Genomic DNA, 21,570 nt, shown 5'->3' on the forward strand with positions numbered 1-21,570 from the left:
TTTTCCATATGAAAGGTAAAATTGTTTTTTTCCATTTCTGTGAGGAATGTCATGGTATTTTGATGGGGATTGCATTGAATCTGTAGATGGCTTTGGTAGTATAGACATTTTCACAATGTTAATTCTTCCAATCCAAGAGCATGGAATATCTTTCCATCTTTTTGTGTCTTCTTTAATTTCTTTCAGAAGTGGTTTGTAATTCTCATTGTAGAGGTCTTTCACCTCCTTGGTTAAATTGATCCCTAGGTATCATATTTTTTTGGCGACAGTTGTAAATGGGCTTACTTTCTTTATTTCTCTTTCTGTTAATTCGTTATTTGAGTATATAAATGCTACTGGTTTGGGGGCATTTGTCTTGCATCCTGCAACATTACTGAAGTTATTAACCACCTCTAGGAGTTTTTTGATAGAGTCTTTAGGTTTTTCTCTATATAGTATCATGTCATCTGCAAATAGGGAAAGTTTGACTTCATCTTTTCCAATCTGGATTCCCTTTATTTCTTTCTCTTGCCTGATTGCTCTAGCTAGTACCTCCAGTACTATGTTGAATAGAAGTGGTGAGAGTGGACATCCTTGTCTTGTACCTGTCCTTAAGGGGAAGGCCTTCAATTTTTCCCCATTCAGAATAATACTCGCAGTGGGCTTGTCATAAATGGCTTTTATTGTGTTAAGATATTTTCCTTCTATACCTAATTTGTTGAGAGTCTTTATCATGAAGGAATGTTGAATTTTGTCAAATGCTTTTTCAGCATCCATTGAGATAATCATATGGTCTTTGTCCTTGAGCTTGTTGATGTGATGTATCACATTTATTGACTTTCGTATGTTGAACCATCCTCGCATCCCCGGGATGAATCCCACTTGATCATAGCATATAATTTTTTTAATATGTTGCTGTATTCTGATTGCTAACATTTTGTTGAGGATTTTAGCTTCTAGGTTCATCAAGGATATTGGCCTATAATTTTCTTTTTTTGTTGTGTCTTTATCTGGTTTTGGTATCAGAGTTATGTTGGCCTCATAGAATGAGTTTGGGAGAGTAGTGTCTGTTTCAATTGTTTGGAGTAGTTTGAGGAGAATTAGTATTAACTCCTCTTTATAAGATTTGATAGAATTCAGCTGTAAAGCCATCCAGACCCACACTTTTTTTTATTGGAAGATTGCTAATAACCACTTCAGTCTCCTTGCTTGTTATTGGTCTGTTCACATTTTCTATCTCTTCTTGGTTCAGTCTTGGTAATTTATGTGTGTCTAGAAACTTATCCATATCTTCCAGATTTTCAAATTTGTTTTCATACAGTTGTTTATAATAGTTTCTAATGATTCTTTGTATTTCTGTGGTATCAGTTGCAATGTCTCCCTTTTCATTTCTAATTTTTGTTATTTGGGTCTTCTCTCTCCTTTTCTTTTGTTAATCAAGGTAATGGTGTGTCTATTTTGTTTATCTTCTTGAAAAACCAACTTTTAGTTTTGTTGATCTTTTCTGTTGTTTTTTGGGTCTGTATTTCATTTAGTTCTGCTCTGATCTTAATTATTTCTTTCTATCTACTGCCTTTAGGTTTGGATTGTTGTTGTTTTTCTACTCCTTCTTGTTTTTATTTTCCATTTGCATGGTATATCTTTTTCCATCCCTTCACGTTTAGTCTATGAGTGTCTTTACAGTTGAGGTGGGTTTCTTGAAGACAGCATATACTTGGGTCTAGCTTTTTAACCCAGTCAGTTAGTCTGTGTCTTTTGAATGGGGAGTTTAGTCCATTCACATTTAGCGTAGTTATTGAGACATGTTGTTTAATTCCTGTCATTTACCTGCTACTTGTTTAGGTGGTTTAAGTATCTTTTGATCATTATTTCGCCTTTTATTTCTCTTCTTCAATGTGAGTTGGGAATTTAAGGTGGAACGATTTAGCTTCTTTCTCTTTCTTGCTGGCATATTTGTTTTAACTGTGGGTTTTGCTCTTTCTTGTGTATTTGTGATGGTGGTCACCATTATTGATTCCAGATGAATGACTCCCTTGAGAATTTCTTGCAGGGCTGGTCGTGTGGTGGTGAACTCCCACAACTTTTGTTTGTCTGGGAAATACACTATTTCTCCCTCATTTCTGAAGGAGAGCTTTGCTGGGTAAAGAATTCTTGGCTGGCAGTTTTTTTCTCTTAGTATTTTAAATATATCATTCCACTTTCTTCTGGCCTATAGGGTTTCAGTTGAGAAGTCTGCTGTTAGTTTGATGGGGGTTCCCCTATTAGTGACCTGACGCTTTTTTCTTGCTGCTTGCAGGATTCTCTCTTTGTCTTTGAGCTTTGTGAATTTAACTATAATATGTCTTAGGGAGGATCTTTTTCAACTGAATCTGTTTGGGGAACTTTGAACTTCCTGGGTCTGAAGGTCTGTATCCTGGCCTACACCTGGGAAGTTTTCTGTTACTATTTCCTTGAGTAGGTTTTCAATACCTCTTCCTTTTTCCTGCCCTTCAGGAATACCCACAATTCAGAAGTTAGAGTGCTTAAGGTTGTCTGCTATCTCTCTTAGATTTTCCTCATTATTTTTAATTCTTTTTTCCTTTTTTTTTTTTTTTTGTCTGCCTGAGTTATTTCAAAAAGACCATCTTTAAGCTCTGAAATTCTTTCTTCTGCTTGCTCTACCCTGCTGCTCAAGCTCTCAGTTGTGTTTTTTACTTCATCGAGTGGGTCTTTCATTTCTAGAAGTTCTGCTACACTCTTTTATAGTATTAATCTCTTTGTCGATTTCCTCCTTCATATTCTGGATGTTTTTTCTTGTTTCAATGTGTTCTCTAATTGAGTCTTCCTTTATTTCTTCAAGTTTTCTTAAGATCATTGCTTGAAATTCTTTTTCAGATATTTCAAGGATTCCCTGTTCCATGGAGTCTGACTTTGGAGCATTACTGTATCCTTGTGGTGGTGTCATTTCTTCTTGATTGTTTGTACTTCTAGTATTTTTTCACTGATGCTTGGTCATTTAGTAGGGGGTTTGCTTCTTATATTACACTGAGGTTGGCTGTGAAGTGGCCCTGGTTGCTACTGTGGGGGGTGAATTGTTTATGCTTGACAGTAGGTGTGATGGTGGTGGTTATGTTAAACCCCCTTGGTTCCTGTTCAAGACTCTGTGGTCGTAGAATGAGCCCCTAGCTTCATGAAGTTCTGCTTGGCCAAACTCAGTAGCTCAGATCTGTAGGCTGGTGCTGCCCCCTGGGTCTGAGGCAGGCAGAGGAGCTACGTCCAGCCATGCAGTTCCTCTGGCTGGTGCTGCTGCCAGCCGCCACTGGAGGGCTCACCTGCGCGGCACTAGTTTGGGGCATGGGGGTGGGGCCTGGTGCTCCCCCCCTGCCTGGGTCCGAGGCAGTGGGGTGAGGGGGTCACGTGGAGCCACATGGTTCCGTTGGCTGGTGCTGCTGCCGGCAGCCACCGGCAGGCTCTGATATGTCATTACAATGCCTGTGTAGGCCCCATCATTCACTAGTGAGGTGAACATACCTGGGAAAATCCAAACAATATGGCAGTTTTATTATTATCTTTCTACTCATCTCAACATTGTAAAGATGAATGTAACTATATTAAGATAGATGTAACTTTTGAATCTATATTCATTCCTATGTTTCTCAGTTGCTTTTCATTGTCACTGCTGCTATTGCTGGGATATGAAATTTCTCCAGAATCAATATTTATACATAAGAGAACCAGAGCAGATGAGCTTTGCAGTGTGAGATGTTATTGAGAGAACCTGTCCACAGTTATGCTCCAAAGCACGGTGGATGGCGGTGCTCACTTCCCGTTGGATCAGTAGAATCTGAAGCTATCTCATTAAAGGCGAAAGACTCCTTTCTATAAGTGAGTCATGCCAAATAGGTTAACATGAAAATAACCAGCTAGTTGCCAATGTTGTCATATGAAAAACTCTATCAATGAGCTGTTTTCACATTTTATCCCTCTGTTTCTCTTGTTTGTGTGTATATGTAGCACTTAATACCCATGACAAATCAATCATGGTTGAGAAAAGCTTGATAAAAGCAAATCTTTAAATACACCACCACTGTCAAGAAGAAATGAATGCACTATAACCAGTAATTCTTATACCAGATCAAGTGGGAGAGGCAATTGCCAATGTTGGGAACTGAAAAGAAATGGCAGGTCAGTCCACAGGATGATCTGCCCACATACAAGATGTGTCCATCTCACAGAGGAGCAAATGAGTCCCACCCAGAGAGATGAAATGATTTGCCTAACTTGCGCTTCTCAAGCTCGGCACTACTGACATTTTGAGATAGATGAGTCTTCATGGTGGAGCTGACCTGTGGATCGTGGGATATTTGGCAGCATCCCGGGCCTCTGCCTGCCAGGTGCCAGAAGCACCCCTCCTTCCACCTCAAGTTGTGACAACCAAAAATGTCTCCAAGATATCGCCAAGTGTCCCCTGTGAGAAAGGGCAAACAGAATCACCCTGAGTTGATCACCACTGGCTAATATGACAGAAGTATTTTCTGGGAGGATTTGAGGCTCACCAAATTAAGGTCCTCACATGCAGGGGCTCCCCCTTGCTTGCCCAGTTCATACAGATGTGGCCAGGGAGCCATTGCTGAAAGAATGAACAGTGCAGCTGGAACCAGGTGGGAACCCAGTCTCCCGCACACTGTCTACTGCACCTGACTGCCACTCAGGTTGATAGGCGAGAGACAGGGTCCAGGTTTGAAAAGTTGCCACAGTTAACATGTGTTAAGTGTACTTCAGATGTACACCTAAATATAGGGGCCAGTGCTCCCCTTTCCTTGTCAGGCCCATTGATACCTTCATACCAGCCCAGGTGGGCCCTGCAGCTGGGGCGAGTCTCATTGGAGCAGGTTGCAGAGGGTGTGCACTGCTGCACTCCTTCTGCATGAGCTTGAAATCAAACAGAACCCAGAATGGGCTTTAGGCCTCATGGCTGGGCTCCCCCACATGACTTCTTCCTAGGAACCCTGGCTTTCAGCAGACCTGGGGGCATCAGATCTAGAGTCTGGGTCCTTGGGTCTGCCAACAGCTCCAGTAGGAAAGCTACTTAGCCCATTGGAAGCATCTGATGAAAGTGCTCGGTTCTGCTGTTTAGTTGCTTCTGACGTGCACCCTTCTCTCTGGGACAGAGCCCTGTCCTGAACAACAGCACACTGGAAGTGTCTTGCTTTCCTGCCCTTTCCTTCCACTGCCCTTTTCCACTTGTGCCTACAGCCTGCCACAGACAACACACTGAAGCCCAACTCTCAAAATATGGACTAATTCTTGGACTCTCCCTTGAAGAGCCCTGCCAGCTGTTCCCACTTCCAGAAGTCTGGTTGAGATTGTTGAGTCCCCAACCTCTCAGTTGGCCTCTGCAGTCTGCCTTTAATGACCCAGGCTCTATGCCCCACTGCAGAAGCTCCTGAGCCAGCCTGAGTTACCACATAGTTGAGGAATAGGAAAAGCCAAAGGACAATGCCCACCCTGGGCCAGCAGGGAGTTTCTGACCACTTACAAATCTGTGGAGATTCTGTATCTCATGGCCTAACTCTTTCCAAGTATTCAAAATTATTCGCAACCAAACCTTGCAATATCTAGAAGTCTTTTTTTTTTCTCTCTAAAGAAATTTTTATTTCACCTCCATTTAAAAAAATTTTTTTTATTGGAAGATAGTTGACTGTACATATCTGTGGGGTTTAGCACTGGATATCAATACCTGTATGCAATATGTGATGTTCAAATCAGGATAATTAGTATATTCAACATTATACAATGTATTCAATTTCCTTTACAAATTCCTTCATTACACCCCTCCCCCTCCCAAGTTCCCACCTCTGGTAAACTCAGATCTGATCCATACTTTTGAAAGTTCAACATATTATTATGATTGTTGTATTGTTCTTCCTTTTTTATTTATTTATTTTTTTTTTTCTCTTTTTAGCTCCCACTGAAAAGTGAGGACATGCAGTATTTCTCTTTCTGCACTTGGCTTATTTCACTTTACATAATTTTCTCTAAGTTCATCCATGTTATTGCAAATGGCAGTATTTCATTTTTTTTTAATGGCAGAGTAGTATTCCATTGTGTAAATATACCACATTTTCCTTATCTAGTCATCTGATGATGGACATTTAGGTTGGTTCCAACTCTTGGCTATTGTAAATAGAGCTGTGATAAACATGGGAGTGCAGGTATGCCTTTGACATGATGATTTCCATTCCTTTGGGTGTATACCCAGTAATGAGATTGCTGGATTGTATGGCAGTTCTATCTGTAGTTGTCTGAGGAAACTCCAAACTGTTTTCCATAATGGCTGCACTAATGTACAGTCCCACCAACAGTGTAGGAGGATTTCCCTTTCTCTGCATCCTCACCAGCATTTGTTATTCTCTGTTTTTCTGATAATAGCTTGTCTAACTGGGGTGAGGTGAGACCTCAGTGTGGCTTTGATTTGTATTTCCCTGATGCTGACTAATGTTGAGCATTTTTTCATGTGTCTTTTGGCTATTCGTATATCTTCCCTTGAGAAATGCCTATTCAGCTCCTTTGCCCATGTTTTAATTGGGTTACTTGGTTTTTTACTGTTAAGTTGTTGGGAGTTCCTTGTATATTCTGGATATTAATCCTTTGTCAGATGCATAGTTTGCAAATATATTCTCCCATTCTGTAGGTTGTCTTTTCTCTCTTTTGATTGTTTCCTTTGCTGTGCAGAAGCTTTTTAGTTAGACATAATCTCATTTGTTTATTTTTCTTTTTGTTGTTTGTGCTTTTGGGGTCATAGTCATAAAGTCTCTCTCCCCAGTCCTACATCCTGAAGTGTTTTTCCTGTTTTCTTTTACGAGTTTTACAGTTTCAGATCTGAGTTGATTTTGGTATATTGCAAGAGGTACAGGTCTAGTATCATTCTTCCACATATTGATGTCCAATTTTCCCAGAAGCATTTATTGAAAAGCCACTCTTTTCCCCAATGTATGCTCTTGGTCCCTTTGCCAAAGATCAGTTGGCTGTAAGTATGTGGGTTGATCTCTGGGTTCTCTATTCTGTTCCATTAGTCTGTATGTCTGTTTTTAAGCCAATACCATGCTGTTTGGGTTAATATAGCTTTGTAGTATAGTCTGAAGTCAGGTAGTGTTATGCCTTTGGTTTTATTTTTTTTGCTCAAAATTGCTTTGGCTATTCAGGATTTATGAATGTTAGGATTGTGGTTTCTATTTATGCGAAGAACGTCATTAGTATTTTGATGGGGATTGCATTAAATCTGTAGATCGCCTTGGGTAGAATGGACATTTTCACAATGTTAATTTTTCCAATCCAAGAGCATGGGATGTCTTTCCATCTTTTTGTGTTCTCTTTAATTTCTCTCAACAATGGTTTGTAGTTCTTGTAGAGATATTTCACCTCCTTGGTTAATTTTATTCTTAGGGTTTCATTTCTTGTTTGTTTGGTGACTATCTAAGAGTCTTATTCATACTAGAACCTTCCACTGCTTTTCTTCCTTCACCCTACACATTGTTAAAATAATCTTAAAATGGCATGGGTCATTTTCCTCTAGCTTCATTATTCAAGAAGCACAAATTTATAGTTTTTTTATTGACAAAAATAACCTTCTTGAAGAATGAGTTTTTCTTTGACTTGTATTTTACTTCAATTTACTTACAATTCACTATTCTGAAATTGTTAAGCCCCCATGATTGGGCTGCATCTCCATGGTTACTGTGACCTCTCTCTCCTGAGTGACCTTGGCCATACTGCAATGTTACTGGATTTTTCAGCAAACTGTTCAGTCCTAGTTATGCTTCAAGCCCTGGGTACTGAGGGAGGAAACCAAGCTATAGGTCTCCCCAGTCTGAAAAAGTCCATAGTCTAATAAATAGTACCCCACAAAAGAAATGATGCAGGAGAGAGAAGCACAAGACCCCACATGGGGTGGAGGGAGAGATCACCTCTGCCTGAATCAGGAAGGACTCAGGAAGACCTCCCATACAGAGATGAAATGGAGAGCAGGGGAAAAGAAGAGGTGGAGATTCCAAGGAGAGGGACTGTTGTGAGAAGACAGGCGCCAGGGAGAGACCGCAGCAATGTCTGTTCCCACCGTCCCTTGGTGGCTGTGTGAGGATGGTCCAGAGGAGGGAGAGGCCGAGGCAGGATGGGGATTTAAGAACCTGCAATGGTCAAAAAGAGAGATGATGAGATGCTCTAGGACCTAGGACTGTAGGAGGGAAGAGTGTGGAACACACAGGGTGCCAGCATCATTGATTGAACTCAGAGAAAGATTGGCTGTGGGGACTGAGAAGGCTGAGGGGCCTGAGAGCACCCAGCCAGCTCTGAGGGGAACACCATTCACAAGACAATTCCCAGACAGGGCACCAATATGCTGAGTCTGAGAAAACCGTGTTACATACAATTAAATAAGTCTATGCCAATAGCAGGGACCTGGAGCTTGAGAGAAAATGTGGAGTGATAACTGTAAATTTTGGAGTCACTGTAAAAGGCAGCAATCAAAGACACAGGAATGGGGACATGTCATAGAAGTTGGAGAAACAGAAGAAAGTGATCCGTTAGTAAATGTAGGAGGAACAATTTTCAAGGAAGAAATGAGGATCTGACGTCGGAGGTAGGGTCCAGGGGCCTGATAGTCAGCCTCAATCCACCCAGTCCTCTTACCAGGTTCTGCCACAGGAAAGAATTCAAGGGCAGAGTCATGGTAGAAAGTGAGAACAAGTTTAATATAACAGATAAGAAATACAGGTTCCACAGAAAGTGCAGCATAGCTCCAGAGACTGAGCAGAGCCCACACCAAGCTTAACACAAAAGTAAGTTCAGTACAGACATCAAGTCTAACAGAAAGGCAAGAAACATATCCTTAAAGTTCAGTACAGAGTGCAGGCTGGCTCAAGAGAGTGAGCAGCTGCTTCCTGAAAGTAAGTTTGATACAAAGTAAAGTGTGCACACCTCAGCCAGCAAGTGCAGGTTGCCTCTAGGAAAGTGATCAACAATCCTGCCATCTGCTGGAATTCCACTTTTATAGTTTCTCTATCTAATTAATATACAATTAAGGGGGTGACTCCTAGTCATGTAACATTTAGTCTTGCACGTGCTGAGTCTTTTCCTGGAGCCTGTTCCTTGGTCAGACCCTATCACATGCACCAGGCATATTCAAAAATATTCTGTGCTATTGAGCATGCCCAGCCACTGGATTTGCATAATCCAGCTCCTGTGGTCTCATTTTCCCCTGTTAGTGCTAAAATAGGTCTAACTGGCAACAGCAATTTTCCTGTAGGCCAGAGCTCGGAGGAGAGGGCCTGAGACCTCAGGGAGTGGCTGAAAACCCAAAGGCTTTCCTGAAACCCAAGCCAGGGGAAACTGAGCACCTCCTGTATCAGATCCACAAAGTCAGAGGCTTGAAGCCAGGGAGGGGAAGCTTGAAGGCGGCCTTTGAGTTTGGAGCTTGGGGGTGATCAGCAGAGAAGTGATGGGCAGTAGTTAAGGACGCAGCAAGTGAAAAGAGGGGAGGGTAAGGAGAGGAGTCTGTCCTGAGGGGAAGCAGAGGGGCTTTTCAGGTAGGTTTAAAGGTCAGGACTGAGAAGGACTCGGAAAAGGAGCAGGCGGCGCCACAGCCGGCACCTGGGCAGGCGCCGCAGTCCCCGCTGCAAACGCTCCCGAGGAGGCGCTGCTCTATGCCTGTCACAGACGGAAGCTGCAGCTTGGCAGGGTGGGACACCCGCCCTTCGCTGATGCCACCCAGCGCTAAGAGGAGGCTGCGCTGGGATTCAAACCCAGGGGTCTGTCCTTAACTACCTGTTGGGGACTCTCCGTAAATGAGGGGCCAGGGGGTCGGCAGTGGGTAAGCCACGTTCGGCAGAGCCCTGAGGACAGAACTGAACTCAGCAGGCCCAGGTGGCCATTGTGAGTAAGGGACAGGGGGCCCGGGGGATCTAGGCACAGACGCGACATGGGGATGGCAGGGCCCGCGAGGCCGTGAGCGAGGGGCTCGCTGCCGGCTCTGTGTCCTCCAGGAGCCTCAGCGGCGCTGGTGGCTCAGCTGCGCTCGGGCGCCTCACCTGTGCCTGCCCCATGACGCGTCCCAGCCGGGAGGGGCTCGGCAAAGGTTTGTGCGGGAGGTTAAAAGGCTGCGATGAGTAGGGAAGAAAGTGAAATCCCACTGAGCCAAGAGCGTGAAGACGCGAGAGATGAAGAGAAGTCAGAGGGTGCGGTCAGGGGACAGGAATGTCGCGGGAGGAGGCACAGCGCTTCTGGGGGACGGCAAGTGTCGGAGGTCAGTGACCCACTGAAATCGTGTGGAGATGAAGGTCGTCTTCAGTCAGGCGCTCTATTTCAGCAACTTAGACACCAAGAAGGGGCAAGTCATGGATGTGCATGTTCAAGTGGCCCTGGTGGAGGCAGGTGATTCAGGCGAAGTGACCCAGAGTCTAGAGGATGGACGGCAGACAGGATGGGCGAGGTATTTCTGGGAGACCCACACCCCGGTGGGCTGGGAGAATGCCAACCCTATTTCCTCTGGCAAACAAAGAGCCTCCACTTAAGATAACCTAATTACTTATAATTGAAACTCCAAATAGCTTGTAAGCATTTGAGGTTGGGAACCTTATTTTGTGCATTTCCGAATCTCCTAAAATAGTGCCTTGAATATTGTTAGTTTTCAATAATTTTCCTCGAGGTCGATTAAAATTAGGGAGAAAAGTCAGGAAAAAAAAGAGTATTCTAGTTTCTCTGGTGTAAGCAAAGTTCTTCAACACTTTTCTATCCTTCATATTTTCTTTCCAATGCATTCTTTTAAAAATTCATTTCATAAATTTTAATATGCAGTTGTTATGCCTTAAAATTCAATCATCTTAACATGATAAACTCATTCTGTTTTGTTATTTATCATTGTTTATTGGGGATAACATCTGGGAATTTTTTAAGGAAATTCCATTCTTACAGATGGTATAATTAGAGGAGGGGATAACAAGTAGGAAAGTAGGCTGGAATCCACAGGAACGGAATACTGGAAGTGGTGTTTCCACATGCAGCCGCAGGCTAGTGCTTCTCGGGGCCCGGATTCTGAAAGTTCCTAATGAAAATCGTTGCTCAGTCTGTCCTCACAGATGACGCTAAAGTTCTCTCCAGAAGACGCTTGTGTGCATGTGCACGTCCTGTTGCTGAACACGAGGAGCAGCCTCCTGCTGCTACCTTCCCCTGTGATGGCGGGGGGGCAGGGGTGCTGAGAGCCTGAACTCCCTTCAAGAAGCACTTTATCCATTCTTCCTTTCAAGATAAAGAAAAATAACCAACTGTAATGGAAAACCAACTCATATTGAAAGAGAATATTAGGAGCAGTTCATCCTTACTGTGAAAATAATACCCTGAGCCCTGGCAAATATATCTACTGAATTTGGGGTAGTGTCTAAAAGGTATTTAATACAATTTTTATGTCCAAGTGCATTTATTTTTCTTTTGTGTAGAATTCTTACGGGCAACGCAGGTTTAGGAGGAGGTGAAATGGCAGGTAAATGGTCACGAGGTGAAAGTGATCTGGGCCCAGGATTTATAGACCTGGTGACCCTTTTCAATGGGACAACTTATCCCCAGTGAGCGTGTACTTACAGGGAAGTAAATCGTTTTCTGATATTGTGTATTTTCTCCATTATAAAAATAATATTCATTATAAACATTTTTAGAAAATGCAGACAAATGGAAGAGAAACCAATACCCATATTATCACTCAAAGATAACCATGATTAACATTTTATGTACTGCTAAGTAAGTTTTTCTCATACGCAGATTTTCTGTACAAATATATTCTACCTTCGTCCATACAGACAGCATTTCCCACAATGCCGTGACCTGCATAGAAATGATGGTATGCCACATTCTGTCCTGCCAAACAGATATTGCTTAATTGTGTCTCTACTGCTGGATTTTTAGGTGTTTTCGTCATTTTTTGCTGTTACAAATGTATCCATGTAGACTGGCTTTGCCCATAGTTTGCATCATTTTCTTAGGCTAGACATCCAGGAAGAGACTTGCTCTCTTGACCATAGAGTGTGAGCGTGTTGGCTGATGGAGGTGAAGTATACTTACTGACTTGGGATTTTTTTTTTTCTCTTTCTTACAGCTGTCTCATATACGAATTACAAGAAAACACCCCCACCGGTACCTCCTCGGACCACCTCCAAGCCTCTGATCTCGGTGACAGCTCAAAGCAGCACTGAGTCCACCCAGGATGCCTACCAGGACAGCCGCGCCCAGAGGATGTCCCCGTGGCCCCAGGATGGCCGTGGCCTCTACAACTCCACAGACAGTTTGGACAGCAACAAGGCTATGAATCTAGCTCTGGAAACGGCTGCGGCCCAGCGTCATGCCTCAGATAGCCAGAGCAGCTCCGTGCGAACCAGTGACAAGGCCATTCTGGTGTCCAAGGCTGAGGAGTTCCTCAAGAGCCGATGCTCCTCCATCGGAATTCAGGTAGCCTCTCTTTATGGCATGGCTCTGGTGCAATGCTCCACCTGCTGCTGCAAAAAGCATAGAATAAGTCAAAAATGGAACCAATAGCCCTGGGTCCTTAGCATTAACTGTAATCCTCAGCAGGGCAGTGAGACGTAAGAGCAAGGTCATGTGTTCACATTGCAAACTGCAAGGGCAGGAACAGGTGGTGAGCACCCCAGGGCAAACCAGATCCCAGAGCAGGGCTGCAGGAGACCCAGGGGCTCACGCTCCACACCCCCTGCCACCCTGGCAGGTCCCCCAGCCTGACTTACGTGTTTTCTAGAGGCCAATAGCTACTTAGAGAGTGTGTGTGGAGATGAGGCTATTTTGATGCTTAGTAGGGGTGGTGTTTTTGTTGAAGTCTTATTTTTCAAAAGCTTTTCAGTCTTGCAGACATTTGAGTGGGGAAACAAAAAGATTCTGGGAATGAAAAGGTGAAAGGAGAAGCAGAGTCCTCCTTTGTACAAAACTTAGGGACGCTCACAGTGATTTCAGGTGTGGGTGGCAACAGGCCCTTCTCCACAGACCGCAAGGCACTCAGAGGCCTATGGCTGTGGTCACAAATGCTGCACTCCGTGGTACAGACCACAGAGGCTTGACCTGCCATTTATTTAGGCCCCCAAATGTCTACCCAAGACAGGGACCTGAGCTACAGCAAGCTCCCGTCTGCACCTACCTAATTTAGCTAGTCCACTATAAGGACAACAACTTGCCCTTAATCCAGGGACAGCAGGGGACATTTTCTTTTAGTTTTTCTCAGGTGGCTCTGCTCTTTACAATCTTGTGAACACGGACGGGTAAGCAGGGTTGATGGCCAAGTCCTTTGTCGACACAGTCACCTCTTGCTTCCTTTTGCCCCTCCGTTCAGCTTGTCTCCAGCAGAGATTTAAAAATCAGAATGCTTAATAGCCCCTGCACCCCCCTCCCCAGGGAGGAGAGCGAGTGGAGCTGGAGGTGAGGGCCAGGCTGCACTGGGCACCAATGTGAGGTGTGGCGGGGACCCGGAGCAGCAGGGTGGGAGACTCCCGCTGGCCTGGGTCCTCTGAACCAGGTCTCCACACTGTGGCTTCGTTGTTTTGTTTAGGATTCTGAATTCCCAGAGCATCAGCCATACCCAAGGTCAGATGTAAGTACCAAAATATGCTCCAAAGCCCAGTACGCATGAATTTTATTTTTTCTCCCGTTTTTGGATTATCCATACGACTGCTCTTGTCACCTCTCTGTCCTCATTCTATATGTCAGGCACTCTGCTAGGTGCTCCCAACTGTTGCAGGAAACCCTCGCAACCCCCAATAAGCAGAATCGGACCCACTGAGGTGAGGACAAGTGTGGGGCTCACAGCCATCATTCACCTGCCTGCACCCAGGGACTTGCTGGGGTCTGATCATGAGCACGTGGGAAGCCAGGGTACATTCACTGATCTCTGTGACTCCAGAGAGCTCTCAGGCTGTAATAAAGACTTTGAGGCTCCCAAACAAGTAGGTGGCTTCCCCTGGTCTTCTAGCCTGCCACCTCCCACAAGCCTCATCCAGGCTCCCACTCAGCCAGGACAAGGGGAAGTGTCCTTTTCTGAACACATGGGGTTACTGACTTTATCTGAAGGTAGTGGGGACATAATTTTAGAAAATTATATTATGTTGATAAAGAATGCCCCCTTCACAGCCAGGAACCCGATGCCATTCCTTTAGCCCATACCCCATCCATTTCTAGCTCCCATCCTTCACTCAAGTTCCTTCTGCTGAGCAGATACTTCTTTTCCACATCCACCCTGGCTTTGACTTCCAAAGCTCAGTCCCTGCATTATCCCCTTCCTGGAAGCCTTTCTTGACACCATTTTCTCAAACTGTGTGTTCTGTGAGGGCCGGGACTGGACCTTCTGCCTCTTGATGCCCCCACACCTAGCATAGTGCCTGACACATAGCAAGTGCTCGGTACATGTCGGAGAAGTGAGTGGGTGGATGAGTAGCTGGGTGCGTGCTCAGTGAGGATAAATGTGAATGCAAGAGTATGAGTGGATAACTAATTCACCTGTCTTTTATGGCAGCAAAAAAAAAAAAAAAAAAAAAAAAAAGCACGATGTAAGCTTGTAACCTCACAATTGTCAAAGTGGACTGAAAAGCCGAAAAGAAAATGCAGTCAAAGAAACTTAAGTGCCAGGATTAAAAAATATAGCCAAAGAAATGAAAGACATGAATTTAGGAAGTAAACATAAAGAGTATAGAACAAAGAAAAATAATCAAACAGATATTTAAGCAGACGAAAAGATTACCCATAGATGCCTACAAGGCATTAGAAGAACAGCTAAAGGCAATGTCAGTGCTGTCAAGGCACAAAGTAAAAATAATAACAATAATAATAGATAAATAAGCAAGCGTTGGACATGTCCCTGTTTCCCTGGCTTTCTGCCATGTGCAGATTTAATCTCACATAATAACCCTATGTGCCAGTTGCTATTGTACACAATCTCATGTGCAGATTTAATCCTCATAATAACCCTTATGTGCCAGTTGCTGTTGTACCCAGTCTACGAATGGGGAAACGGGGAAACGAGTCTCAGGGAGGGTAAGTGACCTGCCTAATGGTGCAGGGCTGTAAGTGCAAAGCCTTGATTGAAGCCCAGGAGGGTGGGATCCCGAAGCCCATCTCCACTCTGCTTCCCAAAGAAGGGAAATGAAATTGCAGAATGACTCCATCCCCTGGGGGAGCCTGCCCAGGTTCTCATCCGATGATCTGTAGGGATGAAGCAATCCGTCCCCTATTCAGGAAACACTGAACAGCGTTGTTGTGTCCTGCAGCTTGAAGAGAAAGATGGCTAGCATTGTAAACATTCAACCAGCATCTGATGGAGCCAATGCCTGCCTGACCCTGACTGCTGACCGGTCTCCTAGAAGCTCACTGGGGAAACAGCCAGAGTTTTGTCTGAATGCAGCCAGTTTGCATTTTGGCATTTTGCAAATGCTGTTCTTATAGCTGAATAGGGTCCGTACTACTGAATGCTCCTTCCGTGGATCTCACGCTCTCAGTGACTCACTGATTTGTGGAGTGACGGCTCCCCAAGTGCACACTACATCACAACACTTCACAGTCATGATTTGAATTCAGGGTTTGAGCTATAACTGCTGGCCTCTGTCCAGTGTGATTCCTAGTAAGTAGGTCTAACCTTGGCTAACACTTCCTGTCGACCCAGTTCTCCCTTCCTGCCCAGCTTAGACACAAGCTGCAGTCCCTTTTCTTCAGACGGCTGGACGCTGCAGCAGGATGCATGGGCAGTTCCCATCAGAGCTCCAGAGTTGCAGGCCCAATGCCCTCTAGGAGAGAATCAGGCCAACCCTTGGCACTCGCAGGCCAGTCCTAGGATCAGGAAAAGAGCTCACTCACATTGTTCCGAGCCCTCTTCAAGAGGTCATCTGACCTGGAATTCATAATCTGGACTTTCCTCACTTTTCTTCATTATGATGGGACCATCTAAATCTTTTCTTTGTGTTCAATTTTTGTTTTTATCAGTTTGTGCTTTGTCTGTTAGGCAGTTTTTCATTTTCTTTTGTGTGTATGTGTGTGCTTGTGAAACTCTGTTGAAAATGTTTTTTGCTCCCAATACTGCAGTTTCATAGAAGAGAGCCCTGGCTTAATATTCAGGAATCCTTCAATCCCACATGTCCCAGGAGCTCCATCTTTAAAATGGGAACAATGACAACTCCTCTATTGTATCACCACGTTGTGAGAATGAAGGGGGCAGCCTATGAAAGCCTTTGTCATTATTCATTTTGAATGTCCTGCCTGAGAAAAAGAATGCTGATCACCCACTGACCCCCATCCCGAGCCATGCCCAGTCTCTCACCACCCTGCTCTTCCTGCCCACTGTGCTGGAGCCCGGACCATCTCAGGTAGCAGGGTTGGCAAGTCAGATTTAACTGCTGGACTTACAATATGTCCCTGAGGGAAGAACGATGAGTTTGTATCAAAAGCAATGCACCTGCCTTGCTACATGTAAAACTTTGAAGACAGAGCATAAAATTAACTTGTTGGGAGACCAAAGATTTCAGGTCAGAGCTCTGGCCACGCACAAATTCCTTCTCTAGGATCCCCACAGGAAGCAGGGGCTCAGCCTGAGGCTGAGTGGCCTTGACTTGCCTGTAAACCCAGGTCCATGTGGGAGATGGGACTATCTAGCTACTTTGCTGGTTCATCGTTTTTCTTCTCAATGCCTAGAACAGTTATCTAATACACAGTGGGTCTTGTAGAAATGAATATATACATATATTTTTTAAAAATATTTTTACTCCATTTACTCTTCTAGCCAGAATTTCCTTAGGAAAAGATTCTGTTGAGTTTCCTTTTCACTGTGTAATATAGCAATTCCTTTTCTTTGTCTTAAATTTGCTTCTTTTTCTATCTCTTATAAAGCTTCTCTATTCCCAAGATTTCTGAAATTGATATTAGATACAATTTTGCCATATTTCCCTTGGCCTTTACCTTTCAACAATAGAGAACTTCATTTTTCTTAGGTTTCATATGACAACTACTGTAAAATAAGTAAAATGCATCAAATGTGTATTCCTTTAACTTAATATACATATCGTTGTTCACCTTATTGAGGTGAGAGGGCAGAGAATGAAAATGTGCTGTGCACAGACTTCCCTGAATCAGGCTTCATACTGACAGCTCACATCAGTCAATGAGGTGTTTGATGTTACCCTTATTTTTGAGACAAGGAAGCAAAGATTCAACAAAATTTTTATATTTGAGAAAATTTGGAGACTAGGCAAAGGAAGAAAAAACTCCTTTTGCTATATTTTTGTTGTATTTTTTAGTCACTTGTAGAATATATACATATCTGTGAATATATGTTTTTATGTGTGCACATGCATCTTATAATTTTATCATTCATATCTGCTAACCTACATTCTTTAGTCTACATAATATCATAAACATTCTTAATATATAACCATCATTTTAAATAACTGCACAGTATTCTATGTATGAGTAAGTCATAATTTACTGTATGTTACCATCCTCTTACTTTACTATCCCCCTATTTTTCCCATATTTCATCTTATAAATAATGCCATGACAAATACCTCACACATTTGTCCGCATTTAAGATCATGTATTTGGGGCTATGTTCCTAGAAATGGAATAAATGAAGCAAATATTCTCAACATTTTTTGATAAAAATAAATGCTCTTTTTATTACAAAATATATCTAAAGGTATACATATGAATTGATTTCACCCATAGCTATATCTATCAAGTCTGGCAACATCTACCAAAATTGTAAAATGGAATACCTTTGACCCAGCAACCACATATCATATGAATATATTCATAAAAGTTTGCACATACACACAAGTACAGACATATGTTTATAGCAGCATCATTTATAATGGCAGAAAGCTAGAAATAACAAAATTATCCCTCCATTGAAGACTGATTAAATACATTAGGTTATATTCGTAAAATGGAATAGTATGCAGTTAAAACTCTGAGCAGCTCCATATGTATTGACATGAAATTTTAAATATACTCACTGTACTATGATCCTTTTGTGCAAAATAATAATAATAATCTCCTAGTAAGGTAAAATTTAATAAAGCCATGACCCACTTAAAACCAGCAGGCAGGGGGCCGGCCCCGTGGCACACTCAGGAGAGTGTGGCACTGGTAACGCCGAGGCCGTGGGTTCAGATCCTATATAGGGATGGCTGGTGCGCTCACTGGCTGAGCGTGGTGCAGACCACACCGTGCCAAGGGCTGCGATCCCCTTACCGGTCAAAAGAAGAAAAAAAAAACTAGCAGGCAGGTTACGATTTTCATTTAGGAAAGTTCTTCCTTCTGTAATCAATCCATTTCTTCTTCCAGCTGTCAAAACGTGCAATACAAATTAGGTAAAGCTTCTATGCCTGTCTTAAGATCATACCAATAAAAGACAGATGGCTGGCAGGTTAGCTCACTTGGTTAGAGCATGGTGCTGATAACACCAACGTCCAGGTGTTAATCCAAGGTCCACGTGTCAATCCCTGTACTGGCCAGCTTAAAAAAAAAAAAGATGGAATGTCTGACTATTCCCATGGCTCAGTGTCCAACCAGGAGCTCCAGGGTCTTCATGCAGCTGTCTTTCTTCTGGCCATAGAGAGTCAGTGCAGAGTACAGCTCTGCAGTCAGATCCAGGCAAGAATCCTGGCTCTGCCACCAACAAGCTGGGTGCCCCTGAGCAAGTTACTCGCCTTCTCTGATTCCCCAACTGTTGAATATGAAACACCAGCAGGGTTATTGTGAGGATTACATAAGACAATGATTATAACACTCTTAGCACAGTGCCCGGCGCATGTATGCATAGAATAAATGTTAACTACTACCATCATCATTTTTCTTAGCCACAAATTTGAGTCAGCTCTTTTTACATGGATGCAGCTTTGAGCCAAACACAAGCCACACCTGAAACGTTGAGGTACAGCTCTTCTCCATGACTCAGAAGAGCAGCGTCGTAATTATTTAATGCTTTGCACCTTGTTCTTGTAGTGGTCAGTAAGATTTCTAAGAAAAGGTATGTTTTACAACTTAGTTATGACATTTAAGATTGGGGTCAAAAGTCCTTTTGATACAATAGGTAACATTTTTTGTGAAAGAAGTAAGGGACGATTCAGTAGATGAAATAATATTTATGGCTTAACCAACCTTTGGATTCACAGACTTTTCCTATTGAGATTTTATTGGGTTTTTTTTTTTTTTAATGTACTATACTAGAATTCCCTCGTGATAATTTTACATGGCTGTTGATCATTAAAATGCGTCATGGATTTTGGGAGACTTTTTGGCAAATACAGCCACAGTAAGGATTCTCTGTAAAATACATAATTTCTGTCCTGATCTGATATCACCCTCCTGGAATTTCCTGTTAGCAAAAGTGAGACAGCTATATGTAGATACAGATGGAGAGTTTGCCTCAATGTTTCTGATAAATGCTTAAATTCCTTTCTGTGTCTTTTCGTATGTGGATGCAGCCATCAATATAATTCTATTAAATCGCTTATTTGTTGTTGTTAGCTATGTTTGGTTCATGCTGTTCTTAGTTTCTTCACTGTAGGGTGTGATAAGAGCTTTTAAGTTCTATAGTAACGCAGTCCAACAAAGCCTGTTTTTTGCCTGAGCTAAACTAAGCACACATTTAAAAGACTGAAGTGCAGCATTGCGTTCAAGTAGTTATATAAAATTTGATGAAACACAGCAGCAACGTAATTACACCAATATGAATGCATTTCCCTCTCTTTGTGATTTTACTGGGTCAAGTGCATTTCTGTATTAATTAAACAAATGCATAATTAATTACAGCAAATGAACAACAAAAAAATAATCCCTTGCCCTGGTCCCACATTTCATTTCTAAAGTGAGATGTTCTGTGTTGAATTAGGTGGAAACAGCTACGGATTCTGACACGGAGAGCCGAGGCCTGCGGGAATACCACTCTGTTGGTGTGCAAGTGGAAGATGAAAAGCGGTAACTCAGCCCTTCAAATACGCAGTGCTCCCCAAGCGAGAACCATTTGTTAATTCCTGATTGCAAGCTTCTAGGTCATGCTGGCCATCAATAATTCATGCCATTTGAGGAAATAGGGTCATATATTTATACTTTTCAGTTTATATCATTCAAGTATGAATTAACATTCACCTACGTCTTGTTTTTGCAAGAGGCAAGGGAATATTTCTTTCTAAAGTAATTTACCACCTATGAAAGCAGAATGGCTGAAAGCCCTGAAAGTCCTTTATCCAAAGGAAAAAAAAAGATAGGCTGAGGGTGAAGCAAATGTATATTTCTCACCTTATAATGTTAACAGTAAAAAAAAAAAGAGAGAGAATGAAACAGGTTCAAAACTTTAGCTATACAATGAAGCTGTCTCACGTCTAAAGAGCTACCTCAAAATGTAAAATGCAAAGAGATGTCCATTACAGTAGTGTTATTTTTGTAACAAGGGCAGGGTGATTAATTTATGTTGAAAATAGTATTTATTGTCAATTTCATTAAAACAAATTTTAATGAGAACATTTCATTGTTGGCATCTGGTAGGTACGGTGCTGTCATCCTTCATGACAGGGGGTTTTAAGACCCAACCTATAAAGATTTTGATTACATAGAAATTCAGACCACAAGCAAATTGCTCCCCTAATTCCCAAGTAGACATCTATGATCCTGGACACCTCCTGCACCTGGGAACCTGAGCTCACTGCCTCCCACCCACACGCACAGCTGTGTACTGTCTGCGGGTGCGATTGGTGCCATGTATAGCCACAGTAACTTGGGGTGTGCACATACACACAGAGACACACACACATCATGTAGACACACACAAAGAGACACACATATATATACACACCACGTGTATCACACAGACATATCATGCACACATACACACACACCATACAGACACATACCACACACAGACATACACACCCTATACAGGCACACGGACACCACACACACACACACACACACACACACACATATGCAGACACATATGCATTCACCACACAGCACAGAGATATGGTGACAGACACATACACACTCCACATTGACATACACTACACACATGTGCACACTCACATGTACATACAGCATACTACACACATACACACACACACACACACACACACACACACACGTGCGTGCGGTTCTCACCCAGCAATATCTGGTTTCCAATTATAAGCATGTTCCTGACAATCATTGCAATAATCAGCTGTGTGGAATGAAGGATATTCATATACAAAGAAAATGTTTTTAACAGACCTGCTAAAGTCAGAATTTTGATTCATTATTTTGCATAAAGAACTAAGGAGGACGATATCAAGTAATCCAGATAGGGGAATAAGCTCAGCCCTGAACGGTGATATGGAAGTCACTAAAACTCAGTAGGATACAGATACTATTTACTAAAAGAAGCAACACAGGGCATCATTTTACACACTACAACAGCGTAGAAGTGTGTAAACGTTTAGCCTATTTCTGAAAGAAAGGTAGCCATTTGTGGATAGAGGTTTCACACATTGACTCAGCATATTATTCAGTAAACTGAAATCTTATGTGGGTATTATTTAGACAGGGAGTCTT

The 21,570-nt window shown here is 42.7% G+C and overlaps 1 protein-coding gene across 1 annotated transcript in view; it reads left to right on the forward strand.

The window, feature by feature from the left end:
- DLGAP2 (DLG associated protein 2) overlaps positions 1-21,570 on the forward strand; it is a 215,229-nt gene that overhangs the window by 175,678 nt on the left and 17,981 nt on the right. The window contains exons 7-9 of the mRNA XM_063099474.1: positions 12,101-12,450; positions 13,556-13,597; positions 19,880-19,965. Of these exons, the coding sequence (XP_062955544.1) occupies positions 12,101-12,450; positions 13,556-13,597; positions 19,880-19,965 (478 nt within the window). The remainder of the gene's footprint in view (positions 1-12,100; positions 12,451-13,555; positions 13,598-19,879; positions 19,966-21,570) is intronic.

This window comes from Cynocephalus volans, chromosome 1, assembly GCF_027409185.1.
Source record: "Cynocephalus volans isolate mCynVol1 chromosome 1, mCynVol1.pri, whole genome shotgun sequence".
Classification (NCBI taxonomy): Eukaryota; Metazoa; Chordata; class Mammalia; order Dermoptera; family Cynocephalidae; genus Cynocephalus; species Cynocephalus volans.